General features: G+C 40.0%; 1 protein-coding gene and 1 long non-coding RNA gene across 2 annotated transcripts; one reads left to right on the top strand and one right to left on the bottom strand.

Annotated features, from left to right (window-relative positions):
- Window positions 1-25: 25 nt before the first annotated feature.
- Window positions 26-5,435, top strand: LOC108898457 (uncharacterized). The gene is made up of 3 exons (XR_001963443.2): window positions 26-107; window positions 1,157-1,335; window positions 2,127-5,435. It is a non-coding gene; the product is annotated as an uncharacterized LOC108898457 (long non-coding RNA).
- lancl2 (LanC lantibiotic synthetase component C-like 2 (bacterial)) lies at window positions 2,759-26,806 on the bottom strand. The gene is made up of 10 exons (XM_018698320.2): window positions 26,084-26,806; window positions 24,850-25,054; window positions 20,251-20,368; window positions 19,947-20,154; window positions 19,604-19,751; window positions 12,986-13,132; window positions 10,416-10,598; window positions 7,901-8,077; window positions 7,226-7,298; window positions 2,759-6,357 (listed from the first exon to the last, which is right to left on the bottom strand). Exons 2-10 carry the CDS (start codon window positions 25,012-25,014, stop codon window positions 6,281-6,283), a joined length of 1,296 nt encoding a protein of 431 aa, XP_018553836.1. The 5' UTR covers window positions 25,015-25,054; window positions 26,084-26,806; the 3' UTR covers window positions 2,759-6,280.

Consider the following 26,806-nt stretch of genomic DNA (forward strand, 5'->3'; position numbering starts at 1 on the left):
TGTATATTTCTCTTTTTATTTCCTCCAGGTGTCACCTCTTCGTCCAGGATCTCAGACAGTCTTCGTACAATGAAGAAGTTCTTTGAGACCAGGACAGAGGCCTCCAGGTAATTCTCAAACAGCTTTACATCAGCTGTCCAACACAGAGCACTGTTTATGTTCAATAATTGATCTTCAGTCTGAATAGTTTGATTTGTCACAAAAGACCTCACTCATTATTAAAATCTATTTACATAGTTAGTGAATGTAGAGTTCAAAGAAACTGAAGGATTTAAACATCAGCTCTTTGTCTCCCTCTCCTTCACACTTGCTCCTTCTCACTCTCTTTCCCTCGCTCTCTTAAGAGTGGCACACACTAACAGATTTTTAAAATCTTAGTCAGACCACACACATGACGACAAATGATGTCAGATTTCACAGTTTTGTTCTTATAGTGTGTGATGTGCAGACAGAAGACCAAAACACAGCCACACCACACACACACTAACAGATATCGAGGCGGCTCAGACCTTTGCCGACTTTGATCGGGACAGGGGGGATTTGGGCTGATAATCGGACCAATTATCTTTTGGTGTGTACCCCGCTTTTCTCTTTCTAAATTCTTTCTGCCTCCTTCTCTCTCTCTCTGTCTCTCTTTGTTGCTTTCTCTCTTCCTTGCTCTCTCACTCACTCTCATGCTTTCTCTCTATATCTGTCTCCCCTTTCTCTCAGCTCACACACTTTCTGTCTCTTTCTCCCTCTCTCTTTATCCCGCTGTAATTCATTCTCTCTATCTCTCCCTCTCTTTCCCTCTGTGTCTGATTCTCTCTCTTCCTCTCTCTCTTTCTTTGTCTCTTTCCCTCTCTGTCTTTTGCAGGATGCAACTTTGTCCGCTCACTTGTAGCGGTGTTTTCTCCTTAGTTGTTTTCAGCAAATGATACAGTTATATACACTTTTTGATGTTGCTCTCCACTCTATGGTTTTTATATTCAACACTATTTCTATATTCAACATGTTCTTTTCACTGAGACAGTAGTGCTTGTTTGTGAGTGGACAGAATCCAGGAAAAAGTTAGCTTGTGAATGACGTCAGTGAAACGCAGCTGAAGAGTAGGACATGATTTTTACTTGGGAAGGGTAAACAGGCTCTCAAAATCCCTCTGGTTCACATCTTGCAGGGCCGCTGATCTGCTGATCTCAATCAAACCGTGAAACGTTTGGAAGTTGGATAATGCTCCGCAGCGGATGAAGCTCAGAGACGATCACAGACACACACGGGTGGTGCAGAGGTCTTGATGGATCCCCATGAGTCAGTCGAGAATGAGAAGATGATTGAGAAGATTGATACCACTCTCAGGTATGTATGCAAGTATTTTTATTATGTGTTTTTTTATGCATATGCATTTGACAAAACAAAAAAAATCAACTTAATACAACTTTCAAGGGAACACTAAAACATTTAACATTTCACAAAGTACAATAACATAGGTGGGTTCATGAACAGGAAGTGATTCTTAACCTGGGAAGTACTACCAGGTACTACTGGTTTGCGTTGTGTACTCAACTCAAATCAATCAAATGGAGAAATGATAGGAAGCTTTTATCGAGTACGCAGTGAATGACTTAACATTTTTCACATTCCACCACACAACACAGCCTGAAGTTTGCCGTGTCTGAGTTTCCCAGTATAGATGTAATTCAGGTCAGATGTAGTCAGTGTTGGGACGATTGTAACAGCTGATTCATTTAATTGATTCATTCGCTAATGCAGTTACACATAAAGGACATAATATATGTTTGTAATTACACAAGGATACTGCTAGACATTTACCTGCAGACAGGGTCCAAAGTAACAAACGCAAATTCCATTCAAAGTCAAAATATTCCAAAGCCGTCCCACTTTTGAAAATGGAGGGATCCCATTGACAAAATGACTTCAGTCAAGATATTATGCAACACACATCACGGGCGCATTGCTTGTGATCACTGGTGGGTGGAGTGAACTATCTTGTCATTATTTCAAAATCTTTACTCAACATGGAGGGTCTTTGTAAACAAACCAGACAGGCATTTTTACTACCATCCTGTTTGTCAGGATCATCCCGGATGTCTAAGTAACAATTGACCCTGTGTTTACTTTCTTTACAGAGGAAATTGAGAAGACTGTGTCGATAAAAGCTCAGCTTTGGGAAGAGGTTGAAGTCCAGAGACGATCAACAAAGACACAGAGATGGTGCAGAGTCCTTCAGCCAAGAATCCAGCTGCTAAGGTAAATGAATTGTAGTAGTACTGTAATAGTAAAATCTTAGTTGCTCATAACTCTCTCTCTCTTTAACTTCAAAATTCATTATATCAGGTAAACATTGAGCTTGCGACCCCATTTACCAATTAGGTGTCTTTACTGTCTGCACTATTTGATCTGATGCTGATCATTTATTTCCTGGAGCCTTTGGATATTTGTATTGGGTCTTAAACTTCAAAATTCAAGTGCGATCCTTACCTGGAGTTATAACCTCAAAATTTAGTGCCGGAGGCAAGATTTTTAGGCTTTGAGAGTTTGTACTTGGTGTTTGAATTTGTAATCATTGGTCTATCAAGCCACTGCCTATCAATTTGAGCTAATCAACTATCTATGGCGGCGCTTTTTTAGCCTTAGAGTCTTTGCATTTGGTGTTGGACTCCATAATTTACTTAATTGTTTAAGTACCAGGCTTCTACTAAGCCAAGGTCTACCAGCGTTAAGCTAATAATAATAATGATAGAAGAGGAAACAAGTGGTATAGGAGCTCTAGTCATTTTATTTTTCCAACAAACCTTGCATGAATTCTCTCACTTGACCTTTGTAAGCGCTGACTGAGCAAAAAGCATGTTAAGAAGAACAATTTAGACATCATCAGCTCTGTCACTAAAGCCCAGGAGTTTAATGAAAAAAAAAAAAAACACACACATTCATATCTTAACACCAGTTAGGCTGAGTCAAATCAAATACACAGATAGGGGCAAAGGTCAAACACTTAACATATCTCCACTAATGTCTCACACACATTAAAAAGGACCAGTGAACCTGTAAACACACTAACAGATGAACACACACATAGTTTTACAGGTGACATTACCCTCATGCAATGACATTCATGACAAGATCTCTGCAAGAGAATTAGGCATTTATGTGCATTCATGTGCTGTCGGAATTATATACTGTACAGGCATCATTTCAGTTCCATGTAGAGACTACACAGACAGTGGCAACCATCTAAGTAAAGGGTTGTATTATAGCTTTGCCTAAAAGTGACATATGGAGCTCTGACCTACTCAACTGCCTAATGTGAGAATTTAAAAACAGCATTATACTCTAAGTAAGTTCATTTAATCACAAACAAACTTCAACTTCATATTGCTTAATAAAAATAAAAAATAAAAGTGCAAACCAGTACTTTTAGTTTGGCTGTTGGTGTGGATCTAATCATGTCAGCTAATAAAATACATCTAGAAAGTTAACTCTTTAAATCATTCTTTACATAACGTTCCAGTGGTGACAGCACAAATATGTTTAGCAAAACTGGTGTAAGTTTTATTAATATACTAGTATATTGTCAATACAATTAAACAATAATTAGATTAATCCTACTGCAAAGCAAGCTATGCAATCCCTGAATTTGTTATTTCAATATCTTTTTAATGTATTTCTTTCTTCAGCAAGTGGTTGGACTAGCAATCAACTAAACATCTAGAAAACATGTCATTTTTAAGCCTAGCTCTAATAGATACCTAGATGGCAACATGGTAGCAACAGCCTGCACCCTATTTTGTTCCTTGGTCCAGAAAATAGTAGAGGGCATAACTGCTGACTGCTAATAAAATAAAACAAAAGTAAAGTAAACAACAATGAAGTATCAGTTTGCACCTGCTAATCTAAACCAAATGATAAATATAGGCCAGTATGTTTCAACAGCTCCATGTTTGGTTACATTTCTGTTCAAAATCCTCATGAATGTGCACAACACAGATATTACCACTGTTTATGTACATCAAAGCAGTAGTAGGTTAAAGGTGAAGTAAGGAAATAAAGTGAAGGATAGGGATAGAAACAAAACAGCATTAGCACATGTGGTAGTTAAAATTTAAGGTCAGTAATGACACCTGTGTTCTTCAGGTGGCCACTTAAAAACAAACAAAAAAAAAAAACAAACACATTTTCCTTTACTCCCTAGATTTTTTTAAACCATCATGTGTCATAGTATATTGGACCTACTATGACTGAATGATTTGTTTTAACTGAAAGCCAAAATGTGCTGCAAGCTAACAAGCTAGCTCAAACTGGTTTCAGCAGAAATGCTATCAGTGCAAAACAAGGTTTGTTTCTGGTACCTTAACAACCAATGTAAAAACCTTTTCAGAACAGTATTCAGACTTTTATTTCAATTCATTAGACACCTGTCACATTGTAGGAAAGACATCCTCTGCCATAAGATTTCAGATTGGCAAAATAAATAAAACTAAAAAATAGTTGGTGTGTCACCCCCATTTGAAATGGCAAGCTAACTATCTAGATAAATAGCTTCCTATCCTTTGGCTTCAGGAAAGTTTTGTGTCACAAGACTTAAATCCACATACATTTCTCATTTGTCAAGGAAATTCTGAAAATTCTGAATGTATGACTGACTTAAGTCATACTGAAATTAAAGGTTATTTTAACTAAGAAATTTTCTTTGTGAAAATCCTTTGTGTTTGTTTTGATGCGTGTACTTGCTCAGTCAAAATTGTAATGGATTCCCTGCTGGTGTGAGTTTTGACAATCTGGTCAATCGTCATCACCACAACTGAAACCATGAAGTAGAGACACCTAATGCTAACTAAACTCCTGGGTCCTGCCAGATGGTTAATGTCGTAAAGGGAGAGAGAGTTTAAACAGCTAATGATTGACAGCTACAGTTTGACTTTACAGCTGATATATTAGTCATCTTCACAAAAACAGTACAAAGCGAGTTTTGACGTCTCAGTGAGATGAAAGATGAGAGAGAATTTTTTTTCCCGCTATGTGACAAATACCTGGAGAACTGCAACAGCACAGCTACAAATACAAGAAGAGGAAACCACTACATTGACAGGATATGAGGCACCAAAAGCCATTTACAGTGAGCATGCAGAGGCATAGAAATACCAAAACAGCATTAGTTTACTTCACCCACATCCACAAACACACACATACTTGTCTTACAATAGTTGTGAAGATACTCATTGACAATTCATTCTCCAGCCTCTTAACTATCACAGCAAACCCTCATGCCTGGGACACATTGCCTGTGTTGTGCTGAATTGCTGCAGCTCGCGCCATCAGAGTGTCTGCTGCAGCACTCCTACTGCCATGTCTATCTTTCTACACTGAGTTTGCCTTGGCTAATGGGATAATGGCCAGCAGTAATAGATGCTTGATTTTATGGAATTTGGGGGGGGGGGGACCAGAAAACTACTGCACTTCACCTTCAGTAATTGTGAAAGTTGTCATTTTTATGTAATGTTGCTGGTATGATATCAATATAACTATCAACAGATGGGAACAGTGAAAACTATTAAAAAAAAAATAGGCAAGAAGCTGAAACTCTAGATGATACACTACTGCAACGAGACATTTCATGCCACACATCACAAGCAACACAGACAGTGTGTCCTGGGCGTTACCCTAATCTAAACTTAATTCTAATCTTAATGCTTAAACCAAGTCTTAATCCTCAAACAGCTGTTTTAAGGGCCAGTCAAAATGTCCTCACAACCACAGTTTCAAACCAAAATTTGTCCACACAACCTCGGAAAGAAAGACACGCGCGCACACACACCCTGCTTCTTGGCCTAGATGCTACGATATTAAAGGCTGAGGGCGTAGGGTGTGTTCTTCTGTTTCGATGCCAGCCGGCAATAAACTGTAATGGGTGAGGAGTGGGCATGGGGGCATGTCTTTACCTTAACACCATACACTGCAGGAGGACAGGGGACCTCAGAGGTGAAGGACCCACAAGGTTTCTATGATAGGCCAGTGACCATTGTTTTCACTGGATCAACAACATTCAACCTGCAGTTCTGTCCAAAAATAATCTTGATTTTATGGAAATTTGTTCGATCTACACGCTCAGTTCCAGTCTCATCTTCAGATTCAGTCCAATTTGGTCACTACTCACCCATGACAAAGATTGAAAGCTAGATCACAAATACATCCTTGTCCAGTGTTTGGGTAAAAACTCAATTTAGCTTTCACAACAGTTTGTCCCCATCCCGCTCCGTCATCCTCAGTCCCATCAATTGGCAGGTCAAAGTTCAAAGGCAGGAAAACAGGAAGCTTCAGGCTTTGCCATCTCTGAAAGATAGTGGATGGCCCCTGCCATACCTGAAGAGGAGAAACAAATCCATTACTGCCAGCCACACACTTCACTGTCCATCAGTCAAAGTTTGAAGTTTGAAGGCAATTGAGACTTTAATGATAAAAAGGGAAAAGGAAAAACAAAATAAATAGACAAACAGGCGGTGTTAACAATGAAGAGCTTAAGAGGTATTAAGAAATACTGTCAACACGTCTGAGACTTGAAACACTGTTTAAATATGATCTATACTGGGAAGTATAGATACTCATGCTGGCACAAACAGTGTGAGTGTAACAGCAGAGTAGTGACATATGCAAGTTTCAAAAAACTGTCTATATGTATATAATTGGATGTTATTAGTCAGTTGGTAGCCAAGCAGCTAATGGTGGAGGATGAATGAAGCAGCAGATGCCAATCAATGCGGTTTGTGCTTCAATAATACATATTTCAGTCTTTCTAATTGGCAACAGTCTCTGTGGGTTAACATGAGAGCAATTCAATGAAGACCTTGATTATTTTGAAAGGCAACAAATAAGAGGTATTTTTTCTCCCCATAAGCCTGCTTATATGAACTATCAGTTTAAAAGCTGTGATTAGACCTTCTGCATCTGTGGTTCACTCCTACATTAATAAGCTTTTCAGCTGTGTGGTGCTGCCAGCCGTGTCCTTAATTTTTTCATTACGGCTTTGTGAAAGACCACTCTAACTTCACACAGACAAAATTACTCAGGCTGCTGACCTCTGACGGACAGCAGACTAAATGTTCACCACACAAATTATAGGCCTGTTGTTACATTGATTTAAAAGATGTGTTCAAGGAAGCGAAAACCACACAGGGTAGGCACAGCAGCTTTGGTCAGTCTGGTGGAGAGCTAAAGAATAGATATTTGGTACCTTCAAAAAGAGAGTAGGGTCTGTCTGGGATGCGACAGCCGTGGGTGCCATAGTCCAAACACCACTCAGCAAACTGGAGAAAGGTAATAACAGCAAGTGTATAGACATTCATTGGTACATTAAATCATTGCTGCCAACAACATATTCAGCATCCAAAATGTTATTCAATTCTAATCTTAAAAAAAAAGAGTCATCATTCACTTATCATTTTTAGCCACTGTTGCTATGATAACTTCATACTCACCTGCTGCACTGATGTGATTTTGAGAATGAGGACTTGTATGATATATGTAACATATCCAGTTAATATTAAGTTGATTATGTATATATATATTTTTTTTCTTTTTTTCTCTTAAACTAACTTTTGTTTTCCTTTTTTTCTTTTCTGCCTCTTCTTTGTCAGTGAATTTCTGGAAGCAGATCATCATATAAGGCCAAGCTAGATTTAAGGCTGCAATATGTATGAATTTTTCCTAAGAGAAACATCTCCCATGTGAGTAAGACGGATGAAATCACTTATTTTCATGTAGGACACATTGGTATAAAAATTAAATAAAGCTGATCCAAACTGCTTGAATAGTCAGTTGTCCTGTTTATGTACAAATTGGAACTCAGTATTCAGAAGCTTGTTTTTTGCTGTATCTACTCTAAAAGTAGGCTGATCCTTTGCCTTACCTTGCAGGCCCGGTATAGGTATTTCTTGTCCTGGGTCAACTTGTAAAGGGACAGGAAGGCGTAGCCGTTGCCAGCCGTGCCGTGGCAGATACCGTAGCCTTTCCTAAGCAGGCCCCGCTGCCAGATCACCTCAGCACATTCTCCAGCTTCTTTCAAGTACTTCTCCTCTTTAAACACCTAAGAAGACACAGATGAAGCCAAATGAAACCTAGAACAAAGGAGTAGCTTGAAACAACCACTGCTGTCCCAACATACTGACTATCCGAATAAAATATCAGCTATAAAACATGAGCTTCAAACTAAAACCAGTATGTGCTATAAGTCTTGCATTATTTAAGCCACACACTAGAGAAAACATCTTCCTGACAGGCTGGTTGGTATGGTGTAGCTTTCCCTGGAGATCAGATGAGAGTTGAGCCCACATAAAAGACTAAATGTTCCCACATGTCCAGACCTCATTAGTAGGCAATAAAATTAATACAGAGCAGAGTGGTGCTTCTACATCTCATGACAGAGCTGACCTGCCAGACATGTATGAAGCTGATGAGACAAATGGAGACACAGCATGAACACAGTGGAAATCACAGCAATATAATCACATCTAACCAGACAAATTGTCTGATTAGATGTGATTATATTAGCGAGCCCCCAACCGCAGTAAGAGGTCTCTGGCAGCTTCAAACAGGAGGCAATGCTTTTAAAAGCTGCAGCCTGTGTACATGGAGCTGCTGTATGACATAGAGGAAAGTTAAGAGACAGTTCCTCCCCTCTTCTCTCCATAAGTCTCAAACTTTTAGTGATTAGAGCTTATTACAACCATAACATATTACAACTGTAGCCATACCAGGTATTATGTAAATAAAACAAAGAGCTGCAGGCAGACACCACCTTTAAGCTCATGAACTAAACAATTCTAAATGTGGGTGCTGTGCTCTTGTTTGAAAAAAAAAAAAAAAAAAAAAGTTATCCCCCTTGCTTCTTTCACACAGTGAGAGGTGGCAAATGGCAGGAGCAGACCACTGTATCTGCCACCTTGTGTCTTTTTTTTTTTTTTTGGTCTGGATTCTGTTTGTGTAGCAGCAAGGGGCAACTGCCATTGCATCCAAACCTACTAACAACCTGTACCATGTGCAACAAGTTGCTGCTATCTCCCTACTCATCATCTAGTCACATGGAGAAAATGGTTAGCAATATGACATGATTAAAAATAGCAAATTAAGCTAGCTAATATTATGAACCCCTGTTTGTTCACTGCTGGTGAAACGGTGTAGAATTCATGGAACAGATGCCAGTAAAAGGAGCTCCTGCATTATTTTCCTCAGTGTAGTTGCTATGGTCTCCATGGTCACACAGGCAGCTTGACTGCAAGCTGGAAAAAGTGCAGCCATTTTAGGCAGTGGTACTAATTCGCTGACTGAAAGCACTTTGGACTTCCTAGAATACGGTTACTTCCCAGAAAAACATTGCTGAGCTGATGTCATCCTACACCAGTGTGTGTAACTAAAAAGGCTGAACCACAGTCCATTAGGTTTACACATGGGATGAACTCACTGATCTGTTTCAAATAAATCACTGTTTCATGGGATGTTTGAGATGAGACAATTTATCACATAGGGACTATACGGACAAGCTTTTTGTTTCAACAAGAATGATGTAGTGTTCTTTGTGGCCTTTGACATCTTCCTATATCACTATTAACCCAGCTTTGCTTGTGTGCAACAGATAATCACAGGTGTAAACCTCCTCAGAGAAAGAGATCCCCATTATTATCAGTCTGGGCAAAAGTGGGTAAGAATATGCAACATCCAGTTTGCAGTAAATCGATGTTTGGTAGGTAAGAAACTGAATTACAACAGCTTTAAATGGAACTCTGTATGCAGATACTACAGCTGGAACAGCTGACCTGAAATACTCCACTGACAAAACAAAATGCTCCTCCGGCAACAACAAATGGCAGATTTGTTGTGTGTTCTGCCCATAGTGAGACAGTGATAAGCAATCGTGTCTCCTATTGTGCATTCCTCTGTGTGGTGCCAAAGAGTCTCTGCATTAGCGAGAGGAATGAGAATGCCAGAATAGCTGCATATTAGCTGCCAAGTGGCTCCCTAATTGCCAAGAAAAAAAGAAATTGGCTTAAAATGCATCGCTGCAGTATGTGCCTGTATGCACAGCCAGGCAATTGAAATGAAAGATAGCTGGTGTTTAAGCAGTGGGGGAAGCATTCACATCCTAGCTTTGTCATAAATTGCTCACAATTTCATCAATGACAAGGTAATGTGTGTGTAAATTAACCACTTTTACAACTTTTGAAAATGGCATCATAGTACACATTGAAACACACCGTATGTGTAACAAGATACACTGTCCACGTAGTGCACAGCCATGCCACAAGGTGCCAGTGTTGTTCATGGACACAGTAGTTTCATAAGGCTTTGATGATTGGTCAGTTCAGACAGATGTCACTCCGTGCTTCATGATGTGACTCACCACAATACAAAGTATAAACCAGTCTCACCTTATAAGCCATGATGAGCATATGGATGACACCAGGTGCTCCGTGGCACCAGTGAACCAGCCGGTCACTCTCATTGCTCAGTGACGATGGGAAGTTCCCAGAACGAAACCTCTTGTGGCGGACGTAGTCGATGCTGGGACGAACCAATTCTGACAGTATGTCTGGATGGACCTTTGCCCCAGGCTGAAGACAGATAGAGATAGAGCTTAGTTGATTTTCCAGTGGTCAGCTGCGTCTCACTTAATACTATACTCTTTTGGTAACACATGTTCATCCTTTCATCTTTTAAGGCAGTTTGAGGCTGAACGGAGAAAGACAGAGTCAGAACAGGGTTAGGGTAGGTAAAAATTACAGAAAGACAGCTTAATAATGATTATAGTAACTCATGATGTAATATCTCAGCATGATGTAGTTACATTATTGTGCTGTTAAGTTATGTAAGAGCCAAAATGATTACATGTGGGTTTGCAGTGTCTCATAATCCTTTTCTGTTTGAGTCAACCCCCATGTCCTGGCTGGAATGGATGGGCCATACCTGGAGGGTGTGGCAAGAGCAGGGACCTCAAAAATAAATAAATAACCACTACAAGTTATACAGGTAACCAAAGTAGCCAAAGTTTAAGGTGTAACTGCCAGTCAGCTAATAGTAGCCCAGCAGCTTTTCACTGCCTTTGTGGCCATCCAGAACAACTATAAACGCTTTGGATTTCTTTTATAGCTCTTTGATTTAATAGCTCTGATCGAGTATAACCTGACCTTTACTCTTTATGTCCTCTTGCTGTCTTGTGCTCTCACTGCTGCACAGTTTGCTTCTCCCTCACAATTCAAATGTCCACTGATTTCAGATACTCTGTGGTTCTACTTCTTTTAATTACTGTATAAAACACACCATCTTATCTTTATATTGTACTTCCTGGGGTAACATAAACAAACAAGAAAAACTCATTTTGTTGGGACTAAAGTAAGTAACAAATGAACACCATCGTTAAATAAGGTTGAAGATGGTGACCATGTACGTAAGGACAATGTCGACTATTCAAAGTCAGACTAACTGAAAAACAAAATAAGAAAAAAACCAAAGCAGATTCTTTAACTGGTCTAAATGGACTTGGCACACACCATCAGATTTATGCAGGAATAAATTATTAATTTCCAGCAAGAAGGAGTTTAGTGTGTTAATGAGAACATCAGTAAACGGGAACAGAAAGAACAGTAACAGTGGATCGATTTCAGTGACCTCAACACAAGGTAGAATCATCAAATTGACTCACAGTCTCAGTTTCTATAAGTGACACTATTGTGACTATTGAACCATTACGTATACTTATAGTCTTTATCGGCAGATATAGGAATCTATAAAACAGGATTAAAACAGAAATAAATTTTTACATCTATTATCGTTTCTGTTTTTGACTGCTACTTGACGTTGTCAAGGAATAACTAAATGACAGAGTAATTTCACTTTTTCCCCCAATTTTTTTGGGCTGTTCACCTGAGCATCATTCATAGCTTTAAACAATATTTCCAGTGCATTATAAGGAGCACTAGCCCCAGACTAGAGAGAGACGTAGATCCACTTCACACTCATGTGCAGCCCACACTGATGAAATCTCACGTCTGGCTGTAGGAGTTAGCAGCTCCACTGGCTCTCAGCCCAGGACAATAAGACCCTCCAAACATCAGACATTACACAAATGTTAACCTAGTGAACCACTGATTAATGTCTCTTGCTGCACTCTGTACTGGTAAGAGTCCAGTAATCAAAAGACTGTTCTCTTAGCAAATAATTAGTATAATTATAAATAAGTTGAATCACTGCAGAATTTGGGTCTATGTGGGTAACATCTGAGCATTAATATATTTAAAACCCATTTTGACACATAAATGCCAAGAGGGTCTAACCTCTGGCTGAGGATTATGTTAATTGCACCAAAGTTTATGGGAAATATAGTCTTACTTTTGACAAACAGCCAGTATTAATATTAGAACAGCCAATATGTTGGCTATGTTTTATTAATGTGTTCTGATTGTTTCTGCAATCTAAAGTGTCCTCTGAGGTGAACTAAGAGATTTAAATTTGGAGCACATCTGATGCTCAATGAAACTGCTAGAATCACTTATGTTTTTTTTTTTATCTTCCTTTTTTTAAATGGCAGCAAACACAGAACAAGCATGCTGGCTTAGTCAAAATGGCTGGTTTGTGACCCAACCAAGTGTAGCATGCCTTCGATCAATGCATTGTGCAGGAGCTGTGCACAAATCAGAACCCTGCACAGCTTAAACACAGGTGAAGTCACAGACAGAGGATTACAGCATAACCAAAGTACATCTGTCATATTGGTACAGCAACCTGCACTGATTTGGCAGCAATTTCCCCCTCACTTATAGCCTGAAAAAACAGTATCTACTGAACTATTTTTATCAGCAATTGGAAACTGACCAGACCAGCATGAAATCATTTATCTAAGCTGCAGAAGAGGATCTATGTCTTTGAGACACTGGCCTGTTCAGGCACACATAACATCCTTCCACCAGACATTTGACCCATTAAGCCTCTTCCTCTCCCTTACCTGCATGAGTGTGTAATAGATGCCAGCCAGGCCGTGGGCAGCCCCGATATACTGCTTTTTGTGCCATTCATAGAGCAAAGGACAGCGATCTGTCTTCTTCTGCTCCGCCGACAGGTTCTTCCCTGATTCCACGATGGCTGTCACCACCTGAAGATTGGAGAGAGAGAGAGAGAGAGAACGAGAGATTGGCAAGTGACTGGTCTGAGTTTATCCAGGCAGAACATTAGTTCAGATTTCTGGGAACAGAATGTGTCCTCAGTTTTCCGAACCAGTCTAAACAAACACTGCATGTATAAATATGCAGATAGTGTTAGGAGAATGTATAAGAAATATGTGAGATATTATTCATTTTAAAGGTTAATATACTGTTTAATAGAATTTAAAATGGATTTGATGTATTAAAATGGATTTTGTCTCCATTTTGAGACACAGATTCCTTTCAACCTTTCCCCAAAATGGAGAACACAGGACCCTTCATTGGTCTCTTGATGTAATAAAACAGACTCACGCAGAGTAAACACTGCTGAGGCAGAAAAAGATCTGACACCAAGAATCTCACCTAACTATGTTTGTGTCACAGTAGTTCCAGGGATTCAGATGCAACGCGAGTTATACAACGTGACAACCTCACACTGTGGAAATCTCTACAGCAACAACAGTCTGCCTGTCTCTCTCCAAATAACCGTACCAACAGAGGTCTTGGTGCTGTCTTGAGTTTCACACTGACAAACCGTCCTACTGCACAACCCAGCTGAACATATTCTTCCAGCCATCTCATCTACACAGAAATTATTTGTTTGTAAAATTTGAAACAGACATTTTGAAAGATTCTTCATAACTGGATCTACTGAATGTGTGTATGATATAGCAGATCCCTTAGCCTCACAGCTCTTTGAGAGAAAAGCAAGACATCTAATCTACCATCATCAATTTTTACTTCTATATGTAGTATCATCTCTGAAGATATAAAACACATCTATATCCCAAATATGATAAATAAATTATAAAGCGACACTATACTGCATTTTTCATGGCCCATACCCCCTGTAGGTTTATTAAAAGAAGACCCCAGTTTGAGCAATAGATATTGAAGGAACTATATTTATCAATCCACTTATACAAAGCAATAGCAGACTTCACACAGAAAACAATATTAGGCAAGACTGTGGTTAACTAGTTCATAATTTTGTATGTGCAGCAATGGTACAATCTGACTGCCTTCTCTCAGTATAGATTTTTTTTAGCCTTGAGGGATAAGCCCTTCCCAAAGTCCAAAATAATGTGCTTTTAGCTCTGACCCTGGGCAGTGCTACAAGTACTTCCATTTCTTTTGATTGGTGTTCAGCTTTCATTACTGTACTGGCCCGTGGTTTCACGCCTGCCTCTATTTTTTAAATAGCTTTTTTCACCGTACTCATTTGTTGTTCAACTGATAAACAGTCACACAATGGATAAGACAAAGCCCAGAGCCAGGAAATTTAATATTAATACTTTTAAAACACAGTATTTTAATAAACTTAAGTAACTCTGATCTGCTATAGTGAATTTATTTTAGAACCTAACCCAGGTAAAGCAATCTGTCATTTCTTAATACCAGAAGATCAAGATCTCACACTGCGAGTTCAACTAATTTCACGGCTGTCAGCTGCAGAGCCACCAAAGGTTGCAGGCAGTTTTTTTAAAGGACCAATCTGTTTAGACTTGCCTTTGTTTAGCTTTATCTTTATCTACATTTTCTTTATTACTTTGTGTCTGAGTTTTATGTCTTTCTTTTGTTAATTATTGTGAGGCACTTTGTAGTACTCCATGATCTGCCTCTTAAGGATTTGTATTTCTCATTTCAGCTAAGAGTATTTTGGGAAACCTTTCTTGCCCTTCCTGTGGTGAATGCATTTAGCTTGCAGAGCTGTTTGTGTGTAAAGAGGTCATACTGGGCACTAAATTGTAAAGAAGCAAGAAAGGTCAAGACAATGAATATGTGAATGTCAGTAAAAAAATAAATAAAGTTTTATCTCTGGACATCTTAGATTCCACTGACATTTGTAATCTGCTATCTGAGACCCAAACACATGCCTCAGTGCTTCCCATAATGAAAGGGCCAACGTGGGAAAAGTAACGGGAGGCCAAGCAACCCCCTGAGAGGAGCAAATGAGTTGAGAAGGTCAACATCATTTTATTGTGTAAAGCTTCAGGCTCAGGTCAAGTTTAGTCATTTTCAAATGTAATTTATCTTTTAAAATTCTCTTTTCTCTCTGGTTGTGTTCAACAAGCACACATACAATGTCCTATGCCAAAATAGCAAAATCCAACCTGTAAGCAATTATTTTGTAATGAATTAAACTGAGAACAAGTACTGCCTCTGTCTGGGTTCAGGATCAGTAGAGTTGTGTATAAAAAGGTAAGACTTACACTTGAACATGGCCTGTGCATCTTTTAGATAGGTTTAAACGTACAACATGTGAGTCTATATAAACCTAGTAAGATAAAAGTCTGTTGTAAGACATTTGAATTAGCTTTTTATGTTTCTACTTGACAGAAAGAATGGGTTAGGCTTTACTTACAAGGTAAGGCAACACAAGGCAACTGAACATCCAGTACACAACAAAAATGACACACCCTGGGTCAGTATCTCTAAAATTTTAAATGATCCAATTAAAAACAAACTGGTTAGACTACATTGAAAATACAAATTACAACTTGAATGCAACAAAAATGAGTATACCTGTGATTTTCACTTACAGCTAATTGCATGAACAAGGCTGTAAAAGAATCTGAGAACAACAACACAACCCACCACCTCCACCCCCGCAAGGACAAAAATTGTTATTTATGTAATTTATGTGGTGTTTCTCTCCTCTCCGGTGCTTAACTGTTTGACCAACTGTGTTTCTTTGCCCCTCCCCACACACGCAGAGCAAAGGAGACAACTCATTTTGTTAAGTGCAATAAAAGCTTTCAAAAAAAGTGCTATGGACAGACATTGCTTCCAAGAGTCTGAAGGTCAGGCCAAAATACAGTTTCTCTGCTGATGGCAAAGATGGTTTGGCTGAATGATGAAAAAATGATGATGTCTTGTTTCAGTGTTGACTTTTTCAATGATGCTTATCATGTGAATACTGTAGGAAAACAAATTTAATACAATGACGATTTTTTGAATCATAAAATTTGAATCAGAATATAAAAGCAATTTTTTAGGAGACCGGGTTACACCAAGACAACTCATTTAATTGCTGTAAATTACTGTTTGAGGACCAGATGTTTGGTTTGTGTTTGGTTGGTGGCTGGTTTTCATAGTCACATTTCAGATTTTTTAAAAGTCTTACTGCAGATTTCTGTCAACATTGCTGCCTGGCTGTATTGGGTAGATTATATACAGTGTATATGTGTATTTCTGTGTGGGTGTGGGGGCTGGGGGCTCTGAGTCAGCACTTTATTCTGTCCCCGTGCAAGATAGAGTGAGTGAAAAGAAAGGAAAACAGTTCTGCAGTAGCAGCAGCAATACCTTCCTCATGACAGAGCAGATTTACAGCCAGCTTGATCATTTACACATCCTTTCACTCCTATACATCTACATTCATCTATATGCCTCTGCTCGCCCCACATGCTCCTTTTTTTCCCCTACAACAACTAATTCTTCGCAATGTACTCTTCACAGTGTGTAGAAATCCTAAGAAACAATTTCATGTACATTTATCCACACACATATTCATTGACAACCTCTATTTCTTCCAATTTTTCTCTTTCTCTCTATTACACACACACACACACACAAAGGCTCAATAAGCAATCAACTATCTCTCCTAAAGGGAGAAAATGTAATTCACTTGAAATAAATCTGTTTGCCATGTAAATTAATCACAGCAAACAAACTGGAGCCAGTGGGATTCAGCACCAAGATGCCTGAACAGGCTGAATCTAATCTAGGGGCTCTGAATATAACTGGCCTACAACATTCAGACTAACTAAATTAAGTATTAACACAATTCATTTGCATCTGGAGTGGGATGCAGTGTCGAGACAAAATCTAAAACTGATGACAGGAATGACAGAGATGCAGAGACTCAGAGTGTGTCAGTGCTGGCAGTACAAACTGACACAAGCATTAGCTGGAGCCTGGAAAGCAGCCTGCTAATATGTGACCTCATATATGTTTAGAGTGCATCAGTTTACCCGCACACTGGCCTGATATTAGTCTGATTGAACTTGGTTGATCTTAATCAGCTCTAAATGCAAATGCTGTCGTTAACTTGCGTGATACAAAGGCAGCGTTCTGATTAGATTCGACACACGTGGGACTCACAGCAGTGATTGTCAACATCATCTGTCTAACACAAAAATGCTGTTTATCAGGTAAACACTGAATATATGCTGAATAAAGTGTCAGATTTATGGTGTTAATTATTAGCACAAAATATCATTTGGAATATAAATTTTTAATTCACCAGTCATGACTAAAACTACAAAGAGAGATGTAGTATTAATGCACTGTATAGTGCATGCAGATGCATGGTACCAGTCAGTCTGCAAGCTAGGGAACCGACAAATAAATGAGGACTGACATTTGGTGTGCAATGACAAATACTATTTTTAATAGGTATTTTATAGTTTATATTTTAGTGCTGTCGTGAACTAGGGATACTGTATCTGGCTGTTACCCACACAACAGATAAACTGCTGGTAGGAGAAAACCCTTCAAACTTTCCTTTCAGCACTGAGCTACTCAACCTACACCTCAAGCTGTCAAAGAGGAAAACCTGTGCTCATAACCAGCTCAAGCAAAAAACTATACATAATAGGCTAAACAGCCACATACAAAAAAATACCCATAGAGTATAAGAATTAAAAAACCTAGCATTCAAATCTTGACATAAAAAGGAAAATGTCTCACAACGCTTCAGAGGGAACAATACCAAGATAAGACAAAGAAGGAGATAAAAGCATCTGTGAACAGCACCCTAGAGCAAAGTCGCTGTTTGGTAAAGGCTGCAGATGCTGCTGGGCTGGGTGTGCTGTTGACAGGTATATGAGCACAAATGATGGGGAAATGGACAGAAGTGCAGTGCTGCAATAAAGTGGAGCTTTAAAACTTCAACATTTTTATTCCTTCATTAGTCATAATAATACCTGTAAGGAACACCTCTGAAGACAACAGTGGGGGTATATGATCCCACTGCTGCTGCTGCCCACTCTCAGCTCTTCTGTCCCTCTGTGTGTGTGTGTGTGTGTGTGTGTGTGTGTGTGTGTGTACACTTTATGTGTTTTGGCCTGGCACTTTTCCAAAGGGGACAGCTGGTCTTGTAGTTTCTGCAGTGTATGTGTGTGAATGCGTAGATTAATACTCAAAATAGTGTGTGGAGGGATTATTATTCACTGTGTGTGTGTGTGTGTGTGTGTGTGTGTGTGGCGCGCGCGCGCATATGAGTGTGCATGTGCTCTGTCCTGTGTGTGCCCTGGTACTGGTCCACTTTTGTCCCTGCTCTATAAGAGCAGATGGTTATTACAGCAGCCTTAGAGAGAAAAATGTTGTCTGTCGTCTGATGATCCTTTCTATCCACATTTTCACCTCTTCAATGTTATTTATTAGAGTGAAAATTATCTGAAAACCTGTAACAGTAAAACACTGTGAACAAGAGGAATGCTTTTGCTGTCTCTAAGAAAATTCAAATTAGAGACTTCTGCTCGCAAAATCTTTAAAGTGGACACAAACTACAGCTAGACCAATAAATTGGCTGGGAAATAATATGTCGGTAGATATTACCTTACCACAGATATATCAGAAACCAGCGTGATTCAGCAATTATTGACAAGAATCTGCAGTACAGAAATGCTACTTCTACTACTTTAGAAGCATTGTAAAATGCCCTGCTCAGCAAATATGTTGGTTATAATAATGGATTTACTTAAAAGACTGTTGTATTACTGCAGAGCAGGGTGACATGAACACCGTCTGTGAGAGCTATTACAGACTGGTATAAACAGATAAACAGTGACTTTTCTGCTAAATTTGCCGTAGAAGAGAGTAATATCTGTAACCATGGTGACTGAGCACATAGGATAGGATGGGATGGGAACAACTGTAGCCTTAGAAGATATAAACACTGATAGTCTTTAGTTTTTGTTGGCTAAAAATAGACCAAAACCAGTAGTAAAAATAAAGTAAAATAAAATTAGGAGCCAAAATTAACCCTGTGATGGTGTATGGGTGGTAAAGTCTAGGTCCACTCCCAACAGAAAGGTTATAGCTGGTCATAGCTATTACTAACCATTGCCCATATTAAAATAAGGTTGTTACATACTACTTGTGCTTACAGTGAGAATTAGTGAATGAAATAGTTTTTACATCTGTCAGGCTGAAAGCAATGCCACAGATGTGTGTTCAGACAGCTTTGTGCAATGATATGCAAGTAATTTGAATATGAGATTATAAAATCTCATTGGGAAAAATGGACATGAAATTCAAGTTAACCAAATAACCTGTTTAGTAAAAGTTTGGAGACCAGGTTCCAGATGTTTACATCTGATTAACAATAGATGTTAAGTTACAGCTTGCACTCACACAGTTTTACAGGTTAAACGGTAGAAATGTGTGTGTGGGGGGGGCATGTATGCATGTCTCACCTTTATAATAGTGCTCTCATCCACCGTGTCCGCTCCTATCTCTTTGTTAACATAGAGCAGAGCATAAAGGTATCCGGCCCGGCCATACAGCAGTTCATCTGGCATCTCTGCATCTGGACTCAGCACTGACCGCTGCAGCTGCAGGAGTCTGACAGAAACACACAGGCTCTGGTGTTTGAACAAGAATCTCTGATAATTTGTCCCAGCTCAACTCATAATAGTCTGAGCGTATTCTATGTTTAAAATACAAATCACATGTGCAGACACAAACCAACAATGAATGCATCACACTAACAAGTAATGTGTCATGTCCATACTCATTTCCACAGTTAAAGCCACTCACCTAGAAAGACAGTCTTTGCTGTCAGCGGTGTTGTTGAGTTTGTGGTGGACCACTGCACCCACTGCCAGTGGCCCCGCATCACCACACAGGAACGTCACTTTGCGGCCGTTCAGGATCCTCATGGTCCTCTTCACATAGTCCAGAGCCCTCTGCAGGTGGGAGGCCTCTTGGGAAACCCGGTGCAGCTGCAGGTATAGCAAGGCAACACCTGTAGTAAAGAGAGTACATTTACAGTAGATGTTATGGTTGAGTCGACTTACTCAACCTGACACGTGGAATCAGTCATCTTAATGACTTAACAGACCTGTCCAGCCGGTGTAAGTGGAGAAGTCATGGGGGTCAGCGGTCTTCAGGCCCTCCTCCATCTGCTGGAGGAGATCTTTGATCTTATTCTGAACCTTCTTCTGGAAAGCTGCACTGACCTGAGGAGGAGAGAGCAAATTTATTAACAGCTGCCACAGCAATCAATGGCAGTATTCATTAATATTAATGAATATCAGTTGCAGTTTCTAGAGCCCAGGTGTTGCAGATCACTTACTATGCCTGACAAATAGTTCAAAGATATTAGATTATTAGAGCATTAAATTAAAGCAGTAAATGATCACATATGATAGGCTTGAACAACAAAAGTTTTACTAATAGCATTAAAGATGCCTCTGTTTTGTTCACGTGACCAGTCAGCCAGTCAGAGTCCCAAAGATGCCAGAACCCATTAACTGACTGCTAACGTCACCTGCACAGATTACACCACCCTTTACTGCTACTAATGACTCTATGAAATGAAAGAGAATGTTTTCATCTAAACAGATTAAACCAATGACCTACAGGTCCACATCTGCCTTGCTAATTCCAGAAGTCAGAAAACGCTTGAAAGTGTGTCCTGCCTATTATGTGTGTCAGAGGTGGTAAGTCTAATTATTTCTCAGACATCAGGCAGAGGGTTATGACCCAAACCCTTAATCATCAGGATTTATTCCAGGCAACACTCTATGTTAATAAGGTAATTTTCCACAAGGCACTATTTACCCTTTACAGATTTAATAGCATAGGTCAGACCATGCTTCAAAGGCTGGTTTGATCATGGATATGGAGTTAATTAATTCTCTACAGGCCCTGTACAGCCTACAGTGTGAACTGTATGAAAAGAGGGGCTGGGGAGCTTCCTGAATCAAAGCAGCTACAGAGATTTCAGTGAGTGTCTCTCGCTAGCCACCTCCTCAAACAAACGCAGATGGGAGTCTGGGAGTGCACAAGGAACGCAAGAGCTATTTGTTGGACTCAAGGCCCATTTACTCCTATCCACTGGCCTGATAAATTAACAGGAACCGCTTAGAGAATAGGTTTCTCAGCTCTGCTGCAGGAATCCAGTCCTGTTCAAAGCCAGTTTTTCACAAGATGGAGCCTATCTGTATCTGATGTCTCTGTTTTACTCAATGCACAATGAGCTAAGGTTGGTTAATCTAGGTGCCTGCAGCTAACAAATATTGTCATTAGAGATTAATTAACATGAAACTAAGAAAAGCAGCAAATCCTCACAAGTGCTGCATCTGGCAAATGCATTTCATAAATTATTCATTTGTCGTCAATGACTAATCAACTGACCAGTGACTAAACTCCTCCCCTGAACAACACTTGCTCAATCACAGCTTAGAAACCGTAACTAGGGGCCCGTCAAGCTTTGGCTTTCTCAAGATGTTGAAGTGGTATGCTTGGGACTGTGGAAGGACACAAGGAACTGAATAAACAGTGTGTTTTCCTCAGCTCTAATGTAAATGGTAAATTGACTGCACTTACATAGCGCTTTTCTAGTTGTGGTCTTTACACTACAGGCCACATTCACCACCTTCACACACACATTCATACAACAATTCTATGTTCTATGTTCCGCTTATATAAATAAACACAACAGTGACTTATCATTGGGGGCATTGCCCAAGGATACCTCAGCACATGAACTGGAGGGCCAGGGATCGAACCACTGACCTTCTGATTAGTGGGCAACTCGCTCTACCTCCTGAGGCACAGTCACCCCATGTAAAATCCAAACATGTCCAGTTAATTAGTCCACATCATTACCTACTTGCATTAGTTTGCAGAGATACAAATAACATGGAAAAACCCTGCTCCAACAGCACATCCTTCTGTGTCCTCAGTGAGTGGAAGCCAATCCTGAGTGCGACTGGGTTAGCATTAGCAACTGCCCTGCTATTTACTGGATGTGGAGGAGCCTACAACCCTGCAACCCCAGCAATGCTATCCAAGTTAGTGTCATGCTAAGAATTTCAGTGATAAACCTGCTGACTTTATCACTGTAAAATGCATTTATGCTCTGCAAGAGAACACACAATAAACAGGCTAATTAACAACTTACATTTTTCTTTTCTGAACTGTAAGCATAAGTAATAGTATCAAACCCCCCAAAAAAATCATGTAAGAATGGGAATTGAAACAAACCAACTAACAAACAAAAGCACAAACATAAAAATGAAAAGAAATTCAGTCAGTTTTGCAGGTAACATAATTACTTGTACTGGTGGTTGTTTTTCTTCTGAACTCAAACAGAGGAAGGGGCTCAGTTGCACGTCAGTCAGAGAACCCATTTTCCCCAAACAGAACAGACAGTCCTTGAGACTAAAACTCAAGTCTCTGACCAGAGTGTGCCCTCTGTCCTCAAACACAGAGGATTATGACCAAGGCTTTCTGTTCTCTCTGCTCTGACTCACTCTCTGCTACAGTCATCCATGGATGAAGGGATCGATGGTGAGGCAACGAGAACAAAGCAGAGGCAAAGTGACAGACAGGATTGTTTCAGAAGAATAAACGTTACTGTTTAGCATAACAATGGAATGTTCACAAAAGCCAAGAGGAACATGAGAGAGTACAATGAACGGCCTAAAGCTCCGCCTGTAGCCCCTACATAACACACTACTATACACAACTAGCTATTAGTAGTATTTGGGTGCATCCTATACACACATTCAACAATACAGTGACAGCTTTCCAGAAATAGAAATTCCTGTTTCATATCATAATAAAATGCTGGATCCTTTTTCATTGTCTCATTGACACCTGAAGCAACACAACCCCATCAATATAACCCCTTGTGTTGTTTAAATGTTGAGTTGTTTTTGTGTCTCAAGTCACACAGAGACCTAATCATGGTGGAGATCTCTATGTGCCCCAGTGACTGCAAAAACCTTACACTGCTTAGGGAACTCATTCCTGCAGCCATGTCTGAGAGTAGAGCTTGCAGGTAGAAGCCCAGTGGCCTCTGGCCTCCAGCTGACAGGCATATCTGCCACTTATGGGTTCTTCCTTAAAAATTAATAAGCTGAGGAGCATTCAAAAGCAAAACATCAGTTTTATCCCCCCTTTAAAAGCAATCAAAACCTCAAGCCCCATTTACATAACTTTGTCAAGGCAGGAATATTATGCCATTATTCCGCCTCGTTGTTCTGTATAAAAGGTGCAGAGGTGTGACGGGGGAGAGCCTTATCGCCCCACCTTTAAGGCAGCACCACAGGTAGCCACAGAGCCAAATTGACATCTTATAAAAGCATGACAGAACAAACAGCAACCGACATTGCTGTGTTGCGTGTCTTTTTTGGAGGTTTTGGACAGGTAGTCAGACAAAACAAGACATGGGAAGACTTCACCTTGGGCTATTGGAACTTGCGATGACAAAAAATTAACAACCAAATCCTTTCTACTAGTACTTTTGAGAGCTGGATAAAAATCAAGTCTATAGCATGAGCTCTCGCCCTCTCCCGCCTACTCAGCTTGTCTTACCAAAGTTACCAAACTGCCAGGTGTATAAATGAAAGCATACAACCTGAAATTGTGTTACAAGCTTACTTGGGTACTGTGTGACAAAGCTCAGCTTCCTTTAAGCAGCGCAGGTAGTGACTGACTGACACATGCTTTCCCCTCAGGGCTTACTGTAACTGTATGTGTGTGCTGCTGAGATCATTCAGCACTACAAACCTGCAAACTCGACTTGATTTGTTTGCCACTGATACCAGCTTTTGTTAAGACTTGCAGCCTTATCACTTCCCCCTACATGCCAAACTGCAGCCTGTATGCCAAGGAATACTGAAGAAACTTGGAACACTTGGGAACTTTGAGGCTCACCAAATTTGTTCAAGTACCAAAGTCATACTAGACTCAGAGCTTGTTAGTCTACTAGCCTGAGGATATTACTCCTGATTCCTGCTATCTGTGGACTGTGGAGAGACTTGCGACTTGCTTCTAGCTGACAGCGTTAATAAAATACTTGAATCATCTCCAGGTTATATCTTATTTCTGCAATTGGTATCATATAATACACAAGTTGAAAACATTTTGTTAATTTACTGTAAAAAGTACATATATAACTTTATCACAGTTAAGTAAACCACAAAAGTTTGAGTCATACGTTGTGATAATTATGTAGCCTACAGCTTCATATTGTGATAGGGCACTGGTGCATATTGTTTTTACTTCATGTTAGCGTGCCCTGCAATACTGGAGCCTGAAAGGTGTGCAACACCCCAACACTGGAAAACTACAAACACCTGATATATCTAAAACACAGTACAACGACACGCGGTAGAGTTAACCAACTTATAACAATGTGAATATTTTAAATAAGTTGGTGAGACTGAGGCATTATCGAGAAACTGTCCTCGTTGTCACCATTTAGCATGAACATTTGCCATAGTGAGTAGGCTCAGTTTACCCCACATGACACTGTTTCCTTCAAATGTCATTAATACACCTAAGTCGATCATTTGAGATTAGGTACAACAAATAGAGAGTCTTACAAACTACGACACAAGTGAACGTCCGGGCCAAGCTAGCTGTAGTCTCTACTAGCACGTTGGATGTTATGTTTAAAAGAGGCTGCAAAAGCAAAACCTCTCACCTTCCCCTCTGCATCAAACGGCTCATTGTAGTCTACGTCTGCTCCCGAGTTGGTGGTGAGGACTCCTTGGTCCCATTCTGGGTACGGGTTAGGAAAAGAGCGCTCCTCCATCTCTGCCTCTGTAGCCGAGATCAACTTCAGTCGTTTGGACACATTATCTCCCATCGCTACGGCGGCTCGGCGGGGACAAAAATCCTCAGGCACGCTGTAGGGCCAATATAGTGGAAATAAGCAATCGCGTTTCAAACATTTCAACGTTTAATTCAATACCACTCCAAAGTGACACGAATTTATGACATGAGGATGAAAAATGGTCATAACAAATGTGTTTTAAGTGTCAGAATAGGATATGGCCACATTACATCGAGAATACTTCTCATTATGCTGGAGAAACATAAAGGAAAATGTTTAAAACAAGTTAAGAGAGAAACTCCAAGCCTTACAATAGAATAGAAGTTTCTGTAGGCTAAAAAATAACGTAATTGTACAGTTAAACACTTTTATTTTACTTTTAAGATACTAGGTACTTTTATTTTGAATACAATATAGGTCTACCTGGTACAGCTTTACTGTAATGACCACATTTTATTAGAATTGCTGATTTCGTATCCAATAATCTGTGTATTTTTATATTCACATCTACGTGATGAGGCAAAAAAGCATATAACCTCCTATAACCTCATGAATATTTGTCAGTCTAGGTTCTTATTATATTTCACCAGCAGGCTACATGATTTGGACTGTGGTTCACATTATTAAACTGAAGACGGGGCTAATTACTAACAGGAAATCAGGACAGAAAAAGTTTGCTCAGCTGAAACTTTCAAATAAATCAGAAAAAAAAACCAGCATAGGCTGTTGACTATGATTGAGGCATTAAGTTTAACACCTGATGAAAAAAACTTTAGCTAATGAATGTCACCTTGAGTAGAAGGCTAAGCTTTTCTTATAGGCCCCGACAATGGTTCATTTATGAAATTAAAAAATAAATACATATGCAAAATATGTGAATGCCATCAGAAAACAGCAGAATTTGCAGAACCTCCTTTGTTTTGGTGGCAGAACAGAATGCGAGGGTAAAGTAAGAACAATGAGATGCAGATTAAATTGCCTCATTGGAAATAGACAATAATTGTTGCTACACTGTGATTGCTGTAAAATAGATCATGAGCAGTCCCAGCTACAATTAATAAACACTGCAGGTAATGACAGGTGGAGCCGGGATCGGGCTTACCAAAAGGCAGTATGATCAGCAGGCTATCCGATCAGCAATCTATGTGGTCCACTGTCTCTTCAGAGCTTGTTTGTTTGGTTGTTCCTGGTTGGTGGTTGCGGCAGCCTCCAGCAGCGTCTCTCTCTCAGCATCCCAGTGTCCAGCCTCTCCCGTTTAACGGTGAATGGAAAGTGAAAGCCGCAGTCAGTCAGAGCGTGCAGGCGGTACATGCAGCCATGTGTCACCGCATCACCGTGTCTCCCTCTTCTGCATCCTCCCCGCTCCTCTCTGAGCGCACCGAACCATCAGAGCGCTGCCGATGCTGCTTGGGCAAATTAGAAACTCCCCCTCTTCCCTCCCTCCCTTCCTCCCCTTCACCGCCGCTCCGTATTGAAACACATAAGCTACCCCCGTAACGCTCTGTACAGACCACAGGCTGCGGGAGGTGTCCAGCTTGCACCCAGCCTTCCTTCACCAGTTACCCGCCTGTTATTCAGGACCCAGTCCAGTCCGGGCAGCTGACTCCGAATGTGAATGGTGACAGATGGTGTTGGTGTGTGATGCAGTGCCGCCGGGATTAAGCAATATAGCAAACAAATCCACACACACACACACACACACACACCATCTACACATACCACCACCTCCCCATGTTGCCTCTTTCATCCCCTCCTGTCCCTCTCTGTTACTTTCTCCTGCCTGCTTCAATGTACATCCTTATTGTTTATGATTTTCATATCCTGT

Source organism: Lates calcarifer, linkage group LG24, assembly GCF_001640805.2.
Source record: "Lates calcarifer isolate ASB-BC8 linkage group LG24, TLL_Latcal_v3, whole genome shotgun sequence".
Taxonomy (NCBI): Eukaryota; Metazoa; Chordata; class Actinopteri; family Centropomidae; genus Lates; species Lates calcarifer.